This window comes from Sinocyclocheilus grahami, unplaced genomic scaffold, assembly GCF_001515645.1.
Source record: "Sinocyclocheilus grahami isolate Dianchi unplaced genomic scaffold, SAMN03320097.WGS_v1.1 scaffold276.1, whole genome shotgun sequence".
Lineage (NCBI taxonomy): Eukaryota > Metazoa > Chordata > Actinopteri > Cypriniformes > Cyprinidae > Sinocyclocheilus > Sinocyclocheilus grahami.
Window position 1 is genome coordinate 703,862 of NW_015505455.1, and position 18,085 is coordinate 721,946.

The window sequence follows — 18,085 nt, forward strand, 5'->3', positions numbered from 1 at the left end:
TGATTAACATTCCAAACAGAGGTTGTTAATATAAGAGTAAGGAGATGCATATTTATTTGATAGACTTTATTGATTATGTGCACATTTTAGCATAGTAATTTGACACCATTATTAAGCTACATTGAAGATCACATCAAAGTTGCATCTGTTTGTGTAATACTACACGATGTTTAACAATATTTCAAATTTTAATAGAATTTAAGACTATAATTTTATATATTTGTAATTTAATTTTTATATCTTTCCTTTATACAGTTGGCAGGCATGAACAGAAAATAAAATTCACTGAGAATCAAACAGTCAACCCTATTTAGAAATGATGACCCATTTGAAAATATTTTCTTTAAAAGGAGATCATTCCTCTTAATATAAAAACAGAAAGTACACAAATGTAAAATATGCCAAAAAAAAAAAAAAAACTTAAGCCAAACTGTGGAGTACAAACCTCAAGCTTGGGTTCCATAAGTCCTGCAAAATTCAAATAAATGACTGAAGTTTCATTTGCCTCCAAAACTTGATTGCATCAGTGATACAGTTAGTCATTAGACATTCATTAAAACCGTCATTTAACATACATCTCTATCCTAATTTGTAAAAACATGACCACACAGAAGAGCACTGAAAGTTTGCCTGAGCCACAACAATATCATGGAGGACCATCTAGATAACCACATAGGTGAACCAAGCTACTTACACTGAAGATGACTTTTAACAACTGCATTTGTCACAAAATGGGTCAAATAAAGAACACAGACTTGTTAGGTTTAGTTTACAGTGGAGATATTGCACAACCTAAATCACATCTGATTGAAGTTAAAATCCTGTCTTACGCAAGACCCACAACGATCACCTTTTGAGAATCAAATCAAATACAGGGCGTTTGCATCGTTTGTTGAGTTAAGATCTGTACAACACTTCTATTTGGTTTAGACAGTTTACGGTACAACATTACATTATACATATATATACACATTAACGCACCATTTGTCACAAAAGGATCACTGTGAATACACAACAGGCTGGTGAGCGGGAAAGCAGGGGAGGATTCGGGATTGGGTCGGGACTCCTGGAATGGCCTTGACCAAATATATTGCCTAAAACACACCAGTATTGGGATGTTTTATCCTCACTTGTGGAAGACACTGCCGGTTCAACTCTAAACTCTTTGGGTATGGCGTTTCAGGAGTAGTTGGTTTAGGATCCACATTGTGTAACTGGGATCACACTGGGACATACTAAATGCATTTTAGTCTAAAACCCAACATGTGAAAAGCATCTCCTATAAAGATGATCTTTTTGTGAAGACATTTGCTGCTGATGGCATCCTTGGCTTTGTATTTTGGCTTTGCGTTTTCATAGGGCCCAAGTGTGATGAACAAGCAGCTCCAAACACCTACATACTCATCCAGGCATGCAAAATATACCTTCTCTTGATGCAACAAATCTTCATGAGCTTTCACCTATCTCATATGTTCTCAAGTGTTACAGTATTAGTGTGCAAACATGTTTATGTAGCAAACAAATACATTCGATGGATACCTCCCTTTACTGGCTTTCGCCATCAATAACTCTATACAGTAATGGGTTGGAAGACCTGATCAGTGACTCTAGGTCATTGCGTCTTTCTCTTCAGGACGTCCCTGAGACATATGTGATTGCACAAAACCAATCTCTTTTTGTATGCCTATCAGGCTAAGGCATATTAAACACGTTGAAGTGTGTACAATTGTGAGTCTTGTCCGGAAAAAGGACGTCAGGGAAGCAGCGACAGCTTGCTCACGAAAATGAAACAACGTTTTCACTACAACTACCTTATCTAGGTGCAACGACACGACACAAAGCAAGACCACCCACATTGTGCGACTACATTCTCCTTAAGTGACATGCAAGTGACGCAAGTGGCTAGCGCTAACAGCTGCGGGGGTTAGTTTCGATGATGGAAGCTTGTGCTTAAATCCTAAAATCCTGCTCAAGCGTGTAAAATACGGAACAATAAAACATTTGGTTACATTACAATGTGGCGCACTGTTAAAATCATAAGATGGTGCCCCTTATCGTAACAGAACATGCTTCAGACAATTAGCAGACATACTTCAGATATCATATATCTGAGAGAGCTTGGTGGATGGTTTTACAAAAAAATGTCCACCAAAACTTTTCATTTTCAAAAGCAATCTAGGATTATTAGTTAATAATAGGAGACTGGAATGAATAGGCAAAGCACGTGTGCTAAGTGTATGCAGGTCCAGTCACTGTGTAGGTAGTGTAAAAGGGTGTGTGCGAGTGTTTCTGTGTGTGGTATTTTATTTTCACACCTCCCTCCATCAGTTGGCTTCAAAAAACTGGGAATGTGTCTAAAGAATTCAGTTGTGTTAAAAGATTTAACTGCAATAATGCTGTGATATCTCACTTCATATTGCAGTCTTTAGCCGTGCAGGCAATGTTTTATTTATGTTGCATTGCAAATTGATGTGCACAGATCTGAAGTGCACTGCAATGTGCGATATAATTGGTCCTTCCTGTGTATAATTGACAAGTGTCTGTGTTTGTATGATTTTTAGAAAGACTGCATAACCTCTCTGTCTGTGTATGTGTTTCTGTGTGTGTGTGTGTGTGTGTGTGTGTGTGTGTGTGTGTGTGTGTGTGTGTGTTTATTCCACAGAGAAGAGGCTTGCAAAGGATTTCCGAAGGTTGCGGATGGTCTCAGCCTTGGCTTCGTCCTGACTAGGATTTTGGTGCTGGGCCGCCGGCGTTTCTGGAATGTTGAATGTATTGGTAAGAGACTGGGATTTGCTACAGAGAGAAGAAGTGGCAATAAAGGAGAGGAAGAGGCTATTAAAGTCATGCAGCAAACCCATGGAGATGGCTTTATAAAGGTATGGCAGAGAAAAATAAAATAAGCTGTGAGAGAAAGAGAGAGATTGAAATTCATATGCTTTCATTTGTGTCATTCATTTAAGCAATCATGACTCAAGTGCAATGTTTACATCAGCCCTTGGACTTATGAGAAATGGCATCTCTGGATGTAGAGACATGCACTTTACTCTGCGCCATTGTTTATTCTGGGCCACTATTCCTAAATAAAGAACCAAGTGCAAAGGCACATCTCAGTAATATAAATAAATAGTGTTTTTTGGGGGGTTTTGGGTTTTTGGAAGAATCTGTGTTATATTGAATTAGTCACATTAGAACTGTATTGAGGAATAGTGGGAATAAGATGAACATATTCATTGCTTCAATCATCGCTTGACAGTGAAAATAGATCAAATGCACATTTTTATTCAGAAAAATGCAATTTCCACAATCAAGTGCATGAATGGTTTGGGTGTAAGACTGAAGGAAGCCATCTTCGGCATGCAAAATACCAGATCATCTAGTGTGCATACTTCTGTATCTCCAGTGTTTTAGTTAGGCATCTGCCTATATGTATAAGCCACATTCATCATTATCACTATTATTAACAAATGTCATGTTCATTATTATCATCAACATTATCAAAATCTGTTTATGAATATTTAAAGGAATTTAAGTCATCATAGTATGCTTTGCGGAATCTGTTAAGGAGCTTTTGGATGTGTTTATCCATTCATTTCATGCTCATCTGTTGCATACTTGGTAGTAGCCAATACACTCATGGCTAAAATATGAAATATATACCAAAATTATTAGATTATAGATTTGGAGGGGGGACGCTTTAGCTAAATAAAGTTAAACATAGATGACTTCAGGCAATTTTCCATTAGGCTTTATCCAATTTTTTGAGCTTGCACCATTCCTATTTTGAAATAGGAAGATATTGTGATGACTGTGTGAATTAGGACAACACAGGGTTTCATGTCATTGTAAGTGACTGGCAAGGCAAGAAATTACCAATCAGACCAGTAATTAGGTGGTTACAATCTAGTCTCTTATATAAAAAATGACATTACCGTGACATCACTGTGTAAAACATAGGTTTTCTATTTAATCACACTCTTCATCAGACCTATCCCAATCCCACGCTGAAATCTACTCATGCAGCGCTTCCCAGAGTTGTCTCTTGTGTTCTTACTAAGACATTTAACTGCATAGTTTGGGCTGTTCATTTTCAAAATAAACATTTTAAAATACATTCTTTCATTATGTACTCAACTCTTCAAAAGTTTGGGGTCAGTAAGTTTTTAGTTGTTGTTAAAGAAAATAATACTTTTCATCAAGGATGCATTATATTGATCAAAAGTGAAATTTAAGACATTTATAATTTTACAAAAGATTTCTGTTTCAAATACTGTACATGCTTCATAATTGTCGATTATTCCCTTGAAATTGTAATTGCGATTATTAATTACGATTATCACAATTTACATTGAATGATGTTTATATCATTGTTTGAAGCAACTGCATGCCATATTTTTAGATGAAAATAAACAAGCTGAAAACACTAAATGAAAAACTTTTATTGATTTTCTATAGTATTAAGCCTCAAATGTGAACTATACATTGGATTGGTTTCTTCTTTAAATAAAAAAAGTAAAAATATGCATGGTTTTATAATGTTATACTAAATCTAAAATTAAAACAATGGAAAAACCCTGAAGATAACCTGTAGATTAGAAGGGGAAACAAACATCTTAAGCACGCAGAATAACATAAGTGGACTTTGAACGATTAATTGCCACTTTGAACGATTACGTGATTATGGCATCTGTAATTGTAACCGCGATTACAAATTCGATTAATTGTGTAGCCCTAACATTGATAATAATAATAACATTTTTCTTGAGCATCAAATCACTTCTCCCAACAAAACATTACAAAATCCTTGTTAAAAACTTACCCCAAAAACTGTTAGAAAATAGACCCACACAAATTATACCCACATTATTTGAGTATAGAATATAATTAAATTCAGAGCTTGTGAATCAAAATCAAACCGGGAGGTCTCTATTTATAACCAACCCTATGCAACATATACCCTGAAAGGTTTACCCTAATTCACACAGTCACTGTCAATCAGTACCATCAACTTGTCATGCGATTTGAGAATTTTACAATGTAGCAGAGGAGAATGGCCACCATCTATCTAGTGTAGTAATTTGCGTGGGTGATGAAACTTCATCAATAAATGGAAAAACATGTCCAGATGCTTATGAATCATAAAAACCTTCACATCCAGTCAACTGCACTTACAATTTTCAAGCAAATATGACTGAGGACAAAAAACTTCTTACTTAAGCTGTGGCGATCCACTCAGAGCTGGGTGATCAGGATTTGGTTTCTGTGGAGGTGTGGGTTTCTGCTGCAAGGGAGGTCGTGCACCTCCTGGGCCTCCTAGACCTCCCTGGCTCTGTGCAGTAGGCCGTGGTTGCTGAGTGGTAGGGGGGTGAGGACTGCTCTGCGTTTGCAGGGCTGGTTGAGGGGCATCCTGGGTTGGCTGTGGTCCACCCTGGGTGGGCTGCCTGATTGGCTGGCCTTGTCTTGGCTGCTGAGGCCTCTGCTGAGGCTGACCAGCTGGTTTGGGACCCTGGCCGCCAGTTTGAGGCCTCTGTGGCTGCTGTTGGGGACCACCTTGCTGAGGCCTCGGTGACTGAGGAGAGCCACCCGGGCCACGGACGGGACCCTGTGCCGTAGCAGGCCTCTGCTGACCTGCGGCCCCTTGACTGGCCTGTCGCTTTGGGGGTTGATTGGGCCGGGTTTGTTGGGCAGGGGGGTTCTGAGCATTAGGACTGGTCACAGACTGGGTTTGGGCAGGGGGCTGGCCCTGGGGAGACGGACGCTGCTGTGGTGGGGCTCCTTGACGGGCAGCAGTAGTGCTAGCAGCTGCTTGTTGTGGACCTCCTAAAAACAGAGCTCATTTTTACTGTGTAAACAGGTTGTAATATTAGCACAATCTATTAAACACAAACTATTAACCATTTTATACATATAACCAGAGATCTATTGGTATTTAGAAATATCTGTCTTAATTTGTTCACCCTCATGTCGTTCCAAACCTGTATGACTTTCTTTGAATGTCTAAAGTCTCAGTTTTGCATACAGTGAAAGTAATTTGTTATTTTTATCATAAAGGCCATTCACACCAAGGAAGCTTGTCATGAAATTTGGTGCGATAAACATTTTAATTTGAATCAACAGCTGCTAACACATCAGCTCAGACCAACATGAACACTTGCATGCTGACGATGAGAATTTAGTTGTTTTTTTTTTTACAGAGACGTATTCTAATCTCTTTTCCATCGAACCACAAAGAACATTGGCCAACCAATAAGATTTACGCTTTTGGTCATGCCCAGAGATGTTGCTGTAAAACTATGACTTTGTGGAAGAGCACATTACTAGTCTTGTAAAATTACCTTCACCTCTGGAATGGCATTCCTTCACTGATGACGTCAGTTGAACAGGCCCTAAATCATTTAAAAAAGTACATTAAGCTACCCAGAAGCTATATTTCAAGACTTGTGTGATGAACAGATCAAAACTTAAGACTTTATTCACTAAAAATGTTCCCCATATAATATACGGCATCAATTGTGTCAAACCTGTTGCAATGTGTCGTCATATAGCATATTTAAAAAATATGGGGGGGAAGATTATGAGTAATAATGACATACATTTTAACTTATTCCCCTGTAAAACTATTGTATGGTTTCATAAGATGTCTTTGTATGTACTATTTTCATGGTGCACTTTTATGGTACAAAATGACCATTTTGGAGTTTGGCAGTAAAAATCACAAGTTTACTTTCATAGTATGTAAAACTGCAGCTTAAGCACTGTTTAGAATATCTTATTATGTGTTCTTCAGAATATCTCATTATGTGTTCAACAAGCTAGAAAGTCATGCAGAATGTGAAGGTGAGTAAATGATGAAGGAATTTTTATTATTGAACTCACTGCCTAAAAGGTTGGCTTCATTATTTCAGTGTAATCCCTTACCCTGTGGAGGAGGGCGCTGTTGCGCCTGGGGGACACTAGACTGAGAGATGGGTTGAGGTGAAACAGCTGGGCCCTAAAATACACAACAAGCATAAAAAGGAGAGTATATCAGAAACCAAACCACACAGAGAAACAGAATGCTGGCACACACAGATTTCAGTGCAAGCTTTAGTATTTTTAGAAACGCCTTTAGTCACTTTCATTAAAAAACTTCCAAACAGCTGTAATCTCAAAAATTGCTGATCATCACTATAGAAACATAAATAAATGGCTGAGGCCAACAAAAGTGCAGTAATTAATCTTCAGGCAATCAGTTTAGCACAAATGTGGAGGGAATTAAACCAAGCGATTTGATGCAGAGGTGATGAGAAATGATGTCCTTAACTTATGCATTAAAGGCATTTCTCACTCTCATTCTCTCCCATCTGTGTGGCTATGAATCATTACAATCACAGCTTTGGGAATAATGGAGAATATCAATCTATGCACTGCAATCAAAAAGGATCTCAGACTCGTGCTGTGACTACAAGTTTTGCATATTCCTGCTGAACAAATTGACAATAAATACTGACTGGTGGGAGGAAACTATACCATTTTACTGTATTATTCAGCAGCATTGCACTGCTTAATGTTGCATAAGCAGAAATTACAGTTTGTATATGCATGTTTTTAGGTCAGATATGCTATCAAGCAGTTAGCAGAAGCAATACATTGAGTGGCCAACAGGCCAGCTCAAACTGAACAGCCCATTAAAATTTGATCTTTGATTTTGCACAGAGCAAATCTTTTTTTAACATCTCACATGAGAATATACAACTTGTATTCCTTTTCATACAAATAATGATTACAGGGGCAGATTATTGATTCATAAATACTTATTTTTGTGCTGTTCCTTGCAGAAAAAACCTTTTGCTGTAGATCGAATTTGTAATCGAATACATTTTGACATTTGCATCACATAACCAGCCCCACATGTATAGCTTTTCTGACATAGTAAACTTGCTCAGCAGCTCACCTATAGCATTGAACTTACAATGCAGAGCGCTCAGGCACAAGTCCCGTGACATACGAGTTACCATAAAAGAGCTCAAAGACTTCTAGAAGCAAGCTAAAATTGCATGGTTGCAAATGCATTTTTTTAGCTCATGTTTGTTTTGTTATTTTCAAATGCGATAGCGCACCCCTCATCTGACATTTCATTTCCAAAATGCTGCATTACGTACAACAACACCATAATAAAACATTGCCAGATGTATGTTCACCTGTTGCAGATAAAGCTGAACATGCTTTTAGAGGCACTCACATTTCACTTGTGACACGAAGCATACAAGAAGCAACATAAAATAATTTTGCAGGAATGTCGCCACAGGCACGTTTTCCATTGAGCCTGGGTTGAGAATACAGTATATGAGGATGTTTTAAAGCGAATGTGTTAACCTGAGAACGGACTGGAGTGGGAGCTGAAGTGTGTGGCACGGCCTGGTTTATTTTAGCCACAACAAGATCAGCTATTAGAGCCCGGTCCTCATCCTGCTGATCTCCTATGAGAGGCATTGAGCAGCCCACCACCTAATAGACACACACACAGAGCATTTGCCCAGGGCATTAAGGATATTATTATTATTATAGTTATTTTGAAAGCTGACTCTTTTTGCAGATGTTGTTACCTCTATGATGTAATCTCGACCATCTTTACCATGCAATGCCTCTACAGCGCATATATCAAGACCTCCGAAAACCTCAGAGCATACGTCCACCCACATACGATACCTGCAGGGAAAATCGCAAATGATGACCTTATGCAGTTCAATAAAAGAATCCACCCACACTGTTGCCCAGAGTAAACAAGGGAATCAGGATTACTGCAGTGCAAAACATTAATATTTGGCTTGGTATTTTCAACAGTTTTGATTGAAAATCCTCTAGCAAACTAAACCAAAATAAATCCATTTCAAGAAAAATATGTTACTTGTTTAGTGTAGGCTTTTCCTGAAAAACAATTCCGTAATCAATAAAAAAAGTTTTTTATACTGTATGTAAATGACTTTTACATCTCTAAGATTATTAGGGCTGCACGATTTATTGAAATAAAACCAAAATGTATGTAATTAAGTCATATTTAATAAATAGTCATATTTATATACAATCACAACTGTTTTGACCAAATTATGTAGCAAGGAGCAAACAAGGAGCTTTTTAATTTTTGCATTTTAAACCACAATCCCAATTTTTTTCCCACATTTTAGCCCTAATGATAATACAATTGTTCCCAAACCTATTGAGCTGCCTTGCTGCCCTCTGCATCCTAACTAAAATTGAACATCATTAAGTGGCTGATTTGACATACTTTACTTAGGCAGCAAATCATGTGAAATGCACCGCAATTTCCAAAAAAGCAATGCAATTTTCAGCAATTTTCTGAATGAATTACTAATGACTTAATAAATAAGTATATTATTATTACTATATTCAACATTTCTCTCACTTCATCCACCGTCTTGAATAAAAAATGTGATGCTGTTTAAGAATTAATCTTAAATGAGGTATTTTATGAGGAAGAGTGTCATGTAATGTCCGATAGTGCTGTCTACTGAGGCGGCTCACAAGGTTTTGGAAAAAACCTATTAGCATATATGATATATATCATAAAACATAACATGCTAAATTATGCAAAATATGTCATTTTTAGATGAGCAAACATATAATAAGGTTATATAATGTCATGTTATAGGAACTGTATAATATGCCTTGTATCATGGAAGAAGGAACATCCTGTAAGATGTGTGTACCTGTCAGACATGGCCACCTGCTCTAGCATGGCTGATCCTGTGTTGGTCTTCCAGTTGCCAGATATAGATGTCCTCCTGTCCAGTAACACAACAGCAGGTATGGCACAGTGTTTTACAATCAGTTCCAGTGATATTGTTAAAGGCACAGATTCCATCCATGTCGTATTGACATGAAAACACTGCTATGGTTTTAGACTCTTACATGTAGGCCTTGTAATTGTCACCGATTTTCTGGATTCGGATGTCATACTTGGCGTCAATAAAAGGCTCAGATGTGGCATACGTCTTTGTCAAAGCTACAACACTAGCAATGTCTTGGAAATCATATTGATTGTCCACTTTGACCTGTACAGAGAATTTGAATTGCACTGATACAGCTGTAATCACAAAAAGACCAATACAAGTCATAAAATAATATATATAGTTTGGGATTTCTAATTAGTTTAATGAATGACATTTTTATCATATATTTAAAAAACCAGCAATCGACAGGAATGTCTAAGAAAGGGTTTCAGTCATACCTTTCCCATGCCAGAGTGAGCATGACCCATCTTCACAACCACAGGAAAGCCAGGTGTAGTGATCTGAAGACAAGAGAGATATATGAAGATTTGTTTAAAGAATAATAATGTAACATATTATAATATAATATTATTAATATAACACTTATAATGTTACATTTCTATTTCAAATAAATGCTGTTCTTTTGATCTTTCTATTCATCAAAGAATCCTGAAAAAAAGCTTTCACAGTTTCCACAAAAATATTAAGCCACACAACTGTTTTCATAATATTCATAATAATAAGAAATGTGTCTTAGCATATTAGAATGATTTCTGAAAAATCATGTGACACAAAAGACTGGAGTAATGGCTGCTGAAAATTCAGCACAAGGATAAATTAAATTTTAAAATATATTAAAATAGAAAACATTTTTACTATTTTTACTGTATTTTTGATCAAATAAATGTATTATTGATGAGCATAAGAAACTTCCTTCAAAAACATAACAAATGTTTGACAGTAGCATGTGTGTGTGTGTGTGTGTGTGTGTGTGTGTGTGTGTGTTTGTGTGTGTGTGTGTGTGTGTATAAATAAAGAATTATATACATGCCATTACTCAACCATGTTTTATTGCAAATATTAATACACAATATTAGCATGATATTTTTCTTATCCGAATAAATTATTAAATAGAAAATGACACCAACAACCAGTTGCTTTACTTTGAATTGGTTATTAATAGGAGAACATGTTGTATTTGCAGTCTCAGTGGTGCTTGATAGGCATCTTATTCATAATGCTTGCTGCAGTAATTGAAATGCGAGAGCAAAATCTTTCTGCTCCGGGACAAAATGAGCCCACTGAATTACGTCTGAGTCTGCTGTCCTTTATCTTAGAAAAAGGCCAGTGAGAGAGAAAAACATTCTGGCAAAGCATGTGTCTGGGATCATTTATGTGTGAAGATGCCTGCAGTGGAGGAATAGGAGGTGGTGGCACTGCGGCAAGCTTCCCCCTCCTATTAAAACCTGAACTATGTCTATAATAACTGTGATGTACCACACAATTACACTAGTCTGGAGTTTATGAAGTTAAATCTAGTCTAGACAGGGCTATAACTATGCTAAGTTGAGTGGAGCAATGCTGAACTGGGGCACTGAATATGCATGAGTCTTTTATATTTTACTGTTTACTGCATCCAGGCACCGTTGTCCCTGCCACAGATGGGAGCTTTGTGTGGGGTCCAGTGGGACCGTCTAGTGCCCTATAGCTCAGGGTTTACTGGTGAGGAGGGCCAGGAGAGGGACAGGGACAGATGGTTAAACACTCACCATCTCCTTGTGGTTGGGGTAATAAACCTGGTCGATCAGTGGGAACTCCTCTGGACCCAACTGCTTGTACAATCTGGACAACTGACCAAACTGATAGATGCATGGCGACCCACACACAGACATACATACATAAACATATAAACATAGAGACAACTATTATGCAGCAATAGTTAACCCCTTAGAATTCCTGTCAAATTTGCCTTAAACTCCTAAAAAGGCATACCCAAAGTAAATTGCATGCTATTCTTGAACCATTTGGAGTATATGCTTGCTTATGGTCTCTTTTGAAAGGTGACACTCTGAGGTTTGTTCCTTAACGTATTGAGTAATAGAACTTTGAACACACTGAAAAAAGAGGAAAAACATTCCGCCTACTTTTTTTTTCATGACCTTTTCAGTTGATAAAAAAAAACATTTTGATAGATCGTTAAAAATCATTTTGATTCAGACCATTTGTGAAATGATTTATTTAGTCTGATTTGTGGAGCAGCTTGGCCTAATTCATTGAAAAGAATTGACAAAAAAAACTATTCACTTAAGTCAATTATTTGATTTATATATTTCTCTCTATACAAGAGCAACATAAAGCCTGAATTAGAGCTTCTAAATTGAATAATTGTAACTACAGTTATAATACATCAAAATACATATCTATTCATTGTTACACCTTTAGAAAGTATAATGCATTAAAACGAAAGACAGACAAACCTTCAACTATTATAATGCATTTTAACTTTGGGTACAATTATTTATGAAAAGTCATAATGCATTAATATTATGTAAAGTGTTACCAATTTGATTCATTTCTATGATTTTTCTGAGCCTGGAAAACACTACTTTCCTTTACTGTGGGAATACGAAAATGTGTTTTTTTTTTATATAATGGAAATATGTTTAAAGTACATTACTAATCCCATTTTGGACACCCTAAGAACATCCCTAATTGGCTAATCAATATGGACTGATGTATGCAGTGCTCACCACCCATGGTTTGTCACAGAAGTTGTAGACAGAGTGAAGGGAATTGACACCGGGCAGACCAGCATACTGAAGTCCAATCACAATGTTCCTGTGGTCGCCATTCTTGGCCATGCTAAAAGCATGCTGTCGCACCAGCACAAAATCTGGCTTGAAACACCTAAATGACCAGAGAAATGTTGGTAATTATTATGAGTAATTATAATTAAAGAAAATCTATCTACTTACACAGTACAGATATACAGTAGTATAAACAGTACATTTATTTTCTTTGATTAATCATCTTGAATGATGCTCTAAATATTACATACATTAATTGCATTAATTATTCTCATTCATTTTTCATATTTGTATAATTGTTTGCAGAATTAATCAACAAAGTAAACACTGAATTAAATGCTTTATCTTTGCAATAGTTTAGAAAAAAAAACATTTTGAAAGATTTCTACAACAGATGTGAAACCTACTTTGTGATTTTGTTGCCATTGCGGATGGCCTCAATATCCACACTATAGCTTCCTGTTGCTTGAGCCACCAGATTAACCTCAGAGAATTCAGCCTTGAAAATCAATGAAAATCACCAGATGGAATGAAAGGATCAATGCATGTGATCAGTAAAGTGATGCTGTCAAAGCATTTATACTAAAACAGTACATGAGGCCTGTGATGGGTTGCCAGTGTGGTTATGCTAAAAGTACAAAAATTGCTTTTTAAAGCATACCATCCATATTTCCTTTTAAGACAGGGTTTTTGTCTGACACTGTTATTAAAAAAATTCAAAACACAAATGTGGAATTGTCAAAAGGCGTTTTGAATCCCTGTGTCTGGTATTCCAGAGTGTTGCCAAAGTCTTGCCTAAATCCCTAGATTAGTGTGTACTAATTAATAGTATTACATATAAAACTCCAACCAAACATAAATTCAAGCAGTTGTTCAATAACAAAATGTTTCTTATAGTCAAAATTACCTTTGGATTATTGTAAAGCTGCTACCAAATCTGTCTCGTCCATGACTAATTATTTTAAATGATATTATTCATTCACATAACAGATTAATATATATTTTTTTATCCTAATCTATAATCGATTAGATCTTGCATTTCATTACTAGAGACAGCTTTGATATATTGCCCCATCCCTTTTCAAAACACAAACAAATGCCACAGGAGAAATGACAAAGGCTCAATATTGCAATTGCAACTCAGAGTGATAACAATCATCTCTAGCCAGTTGATGTGTTTTGGTAAGTCTAACATCTAATTCACACTGTTGAGTTGTTTGGAAGAATATAAAAAAATCTCACCTGTTCTACTTTAATGTCAAATTCACCATGAACCTTTTTGCCTTTAAACACCTTTGCCCTGAAGAAAGAAAGATAAAAAAGAAAACATTTTTGCACTCGTGAGTCATAGTTAACAAAAACACTTAAAATGTGTCCAAACTAGATTATGCAACTGTGAAATGCTGTGAAAGTCATGTATTTCTAATATTCATCAAGCATGAGTTATTTGTGTAAGGGAGGCTGATGAGTTTTGTTTCAATGTCTGGAACTATGTGTTTTTGTGCAGCAAACTTCATAATATATAAATATCTATATGCTACTGTTATACTTGGGGGAAAAAACTGTAAATCATTTGCTTTTACACAGAGACATACAATTTCACCTCAGAATGCAAAGTCATATTTTTCAGTCACAAAATAAAATAAGTAGATGGATGGATGGATGGATAGATGGATGGAATGTTGCCTCCACTAAAAAGTATCTGAATGCATATGAAATTAACTTTTTGGTGTTGGTTTGATTTCAATATTCCAGGAAATGTCACTAGCCCTCATGTGCTCTTTAAATATATTCTCAAATACATATAATTCCTTGAGTACACAATAGGACATTTTGATCCATCCTGAAAATGGTTCCTATAAGTTCTCCAGAGAGTTTCACCTGGAAAAACTCCAAAGTGCCTCACCTTGTCATTTTCAAAGACTTTGTGTTAACACTATAACCAGTCTACTCTTAAACCCAGCAACGCAGGACCTTTTAATCTGGACTCAAAAGCTAATGTAATATACTTGGCCATAGGGTCTCCCTGCTTCTCCATTAACTGGCCCAGACTGAATAGTGAAATGCGCACAAACACACGCGCGGGCACACCCACAACTACACGGGAGCGCGTGCCAGAAAGGCCCATAGATTGAGTCACGACATTTGGATAGTGACTCCTTTTGGCCTGTATTAGCACGAGCTACAAGTCAGGTGCGAGCCTGAAACGTGAAACAAACACTTGAATAATCTGTTCATAAACTCCAAGTTATATATTCAAAATGCATTGGATCATGCGTCTTACCAGTCTGTCTGCTGGTCATCAAGGACCAGGAGGATCTTGGCATTGCTCGAGCCGATTCCTCTCTCGGTGGCCTCGTTAAAGGTAGCGGCAGCGGCGGCGGTGGTCTGTTTGACGGCGTTGGAAATGGAGGAAAAAAAGCCGGCGCCGGTAGACTGGCTGGGGGGTTGACGCCTCTCTTGAGAGCCCGGCGAAAGCACCGGGGCTGGGCTCTGCTGCGGCTGATCGGGCCGCTGTAAATCGCTCATGCCATTGGGCAAGTTGGACATGAAATTACTGTCCGATAGTCGACGTCGCAGGTAATTCATGGTGAAGATGAAAAGGGATGCGACTGTAAATTATGCCCTGTAGATTCTGCACGGCAAAACAAAAAAATCCAAGACGAATGGAAAAGCGAGTATTTGATATATAGGATGCAACCGAGCGTTTCAGTTTAAAACGAGACGCGAAAATGAGTGATACGCAATTCTCCAGGGTGCACCTCAAGGCAAAGGTCGTATGCAAAAGCTGCAATGCAAAGCTGCACCGCAACAAATGAAAGAAACCAAATCAACGCTTTATTAATAAATATGCGTAAATAAATGCTCGTAATAGCCTAAGTGTGACTGATTGACTTACATCACTGAGAAGCTCGTTCAACAATTGGCATTAGGATTTCATGCTCCTTCCATTGATGTTGATGATGTTTAGAGCCTATTCCACGGGCGTGGAGAAAAACAGTCCTAGCGAAGAGGCACTTGTCAAAAGTGTGCTTGCTCGGTTAGGGTAGTAATTGTCATAAATGAAACTCGGTGAGGCAAAATCTCCGGCCAGATTCTCTGCGATCCGGCTGGGGCTTCGGAGGATGCAGGGATTGCATCACTCGTGCCATCCAATCCTAGTAATCCGCGCAGTGTTTTCCTTAGTCGTTTTTTCTGACCCATCATGAGTTTTCCCCGTTGCGCACGTTCTGTACGCACGGGACAGATGTGGTTGTTTAGATGCGTAGGCTACAGTGATGAATGGGGAGGAGAGACGAATTTGGCATGTGCTTGTGTTCATTTTTAGGAAGCGAAAGACATCGATTGAACATCACTGACAGTGGGTGGTGCTGCCTAGTGATTAAAGAACTTGTAACTAAAAGGCTGTAGGTTCAGACTCTGCAGGTGGCAATCCTTGAACTGTCACCATGGTGCCCTTGAGCAACACACCTAAACCCAGGTTGTTCCCTCGGGACTGTCCTTGTACATTATAAGGATGCTGTAAGGGGTTTTGAAGAAAAGCCTCAGATAATTGACGATTAATTATGAGGGTGTTTGTCTTATATATTAGAAATAATAATAATATTGGTGATGTTGGAGCAGTGTTAGAAATTATTGTTTTATTATTATTATTATTATTATTATTATTATTATTAAAGGGCACTTTATTTACCTTGAAATTTATTTTAAGGCACAATTGGGAATAGAATATAATGTGTTGAAATACAGCATCTATGAAAATCGAGGATGGGTTTTCAGTACTCTGGACAGTGACTGTGGAAATACTCCTTCCTGTCTGTGTTTTCAGCACCCTGGACAGGGAATCTATATGTTCTTGATGTTGCTGTTAATAGGAAAGACCGGGGCTAGTCGTCACACTTTTTGCTCCAGTGAAAAATCCTCTTAAAATGTCAATGGGGGTTATATGCTTTATTAAACTTCTGTATTCTATAAAATAGGTCACATCGCTTCCAGTTCAGGTCTTTTGTATGCTTTTTGTTAAATATGGAGACGTTTTACTCAAGATGCCTTCAGTGGAGATACCAAAGTTGATCATCATAACTGATGTCCATCACATATGCAGAATTATATCTAAAAGTTTTTATTTTTATTTTTCTCTCTAACATTCGGATATTAAAATGTAATAAAAGGCCAACAATAAAAATAACCCCGCCTCTTTCTTACAATTGACTGCAAGTTGGCATTCAGATTTGTCTCCATGCAGTCTGTTTGATAGAACCAAGTCCCTGCCATACATTTTTTTTCCTTTTTTGATTATCTGCTACACTTGTACGTCATAATATGTGAGAAAAGATCTGTTGATACTTCTGTTTCAGTAACAGTTATGAACTAAACATTTAACAAAACACCAATACTCTAATATACAAAAATGAAAGAAAAAAAATGTAACAACTTATAATGAAATTACAACATGTGACAAAGTGAGTAAGCTGACATTTATGAAAAATAACCTTGTCCTGAGCACATAGTTCAAGCCTTCAAATTAAATTTATCTTAATTATATACTTGACTCTTGAATGTCAGTGTGTTTGTATTGTATTCATATCATTTGTGTAAATAATTGGCCATTTGACTCAGAAGGTACTGAAGTAAATCTGTGTGACAAGTAGCCCTCCATGTCCCCTGTGAGGTAATTTATCAGGAAATGGCCTGACTGAGATTCAAATGGAGGAACCTAATGTTTACAGGCTCCACCCAATGCAACACAATACATTAACAACACATTCATGGCCCTTGTGTTCGTATGTCCAGGTTCTTAAGCATAATTGCTATGGCCATTTCTGTTTGATAATGAAATAGGACCTTGCATAGACAGACCTTATCAATAAACAAATCATTGCTCACATGCTTTACTTGAGTGGTGAATCAGTTACACCCACATTAGGATAAAATGGAGGTGTGGGCAGCAGCAGACAGCTTCAGGCACACAATGCAATCTGAGATGTGACTTTTGGAGAGCTACTTTACACCAGAGCTTTACAGTGGGACTGCAGTCTATAATTCCTAGGTCTTGCCCCCTTCCCTTCTGATCAAGCTCTACATCTGCAAAGAGAGGGGGAAAAAATATTATTATTATTATTATTATTATTATTTTAATTAATGGCCTAATGAAAATTAAAAAATAATTAATAGAGGGAAAAACAAAGTTTAAAAAAACAATTAAATGTTTAATGTTCATTTTCTGTTTGGGAATATGATAGACCTCAATTTCCTTTTAATACATCAAAGCATACTATACATCAGTGTAAGTTTCTTTCACTGAATTATAACTTTTATAATATCTAATTATAAACAGTACTTCAGCTTTAATGTCCTGCTTTGTTATTGTTGTTGTTGTTTTCAGGCTTAATTTGACAGTAAGCAACATGGCTATATATAAAATATTGTTAATTATATATATATATATACAGTATATGTATGTTTATATATATATATATATATATATATATATATATATATAAAATATTT

At 37.0% G+C, this 18,085-nt stretch overlaps 1 protein-coding gene across 3 annotated transcripts; it reads right to left on the bottom strand.

The window, feature by feature from the left end:
* Positions 1-409: 409 nt before the first annotated feature.
* Positions 410-15,695, bottom strand: syn1 (synapsin I). 3 transcript variants are annotated; one of them, XM_016291762.1, is made up of 14 exons: positions 14,859-15,695; positions 13,817-13,874; positions 12,982-13,073; positions 12,518-12,674; positions 11,537-11,626; positions 10,226-10,288; positions 9,907-10,049; positions 9,705-9,779; positions 8,583-8,685; positions 8,353-8,484; positions 6,916-6,988; positions 6,333-6,383; positions 5,211-5,817; positions 410-2,793 (listed from the first exon to the last, which is right to left on the bottom strand). In XM_016291762.1, the coding sequence occupies exons 1-14, from the start codon at positions 15,161-15,163 to the stop codon at positions 2,652-2,654; spliced, it is 2,091 nt and encodes a 696-aa protein (XP_016147248.1). In that variant the 5' UTR covers positions 15,164-15,695; the 3' UTR covers positions 410-2,651. The 3 variants fall into 3 exon arrangements, with proteins under 3 accessions (XP_016147248.1, XP_016147249.1, XP_016147250.1); XM_016291764.1 differs by having other exon boundaries at positions 2,641-2,755; XM_016291763.1 differs by lacking the exon at positions 6,333-6,383.
* Positions 15,696-18,085: the final 2,390 nt, after the last annotated feature.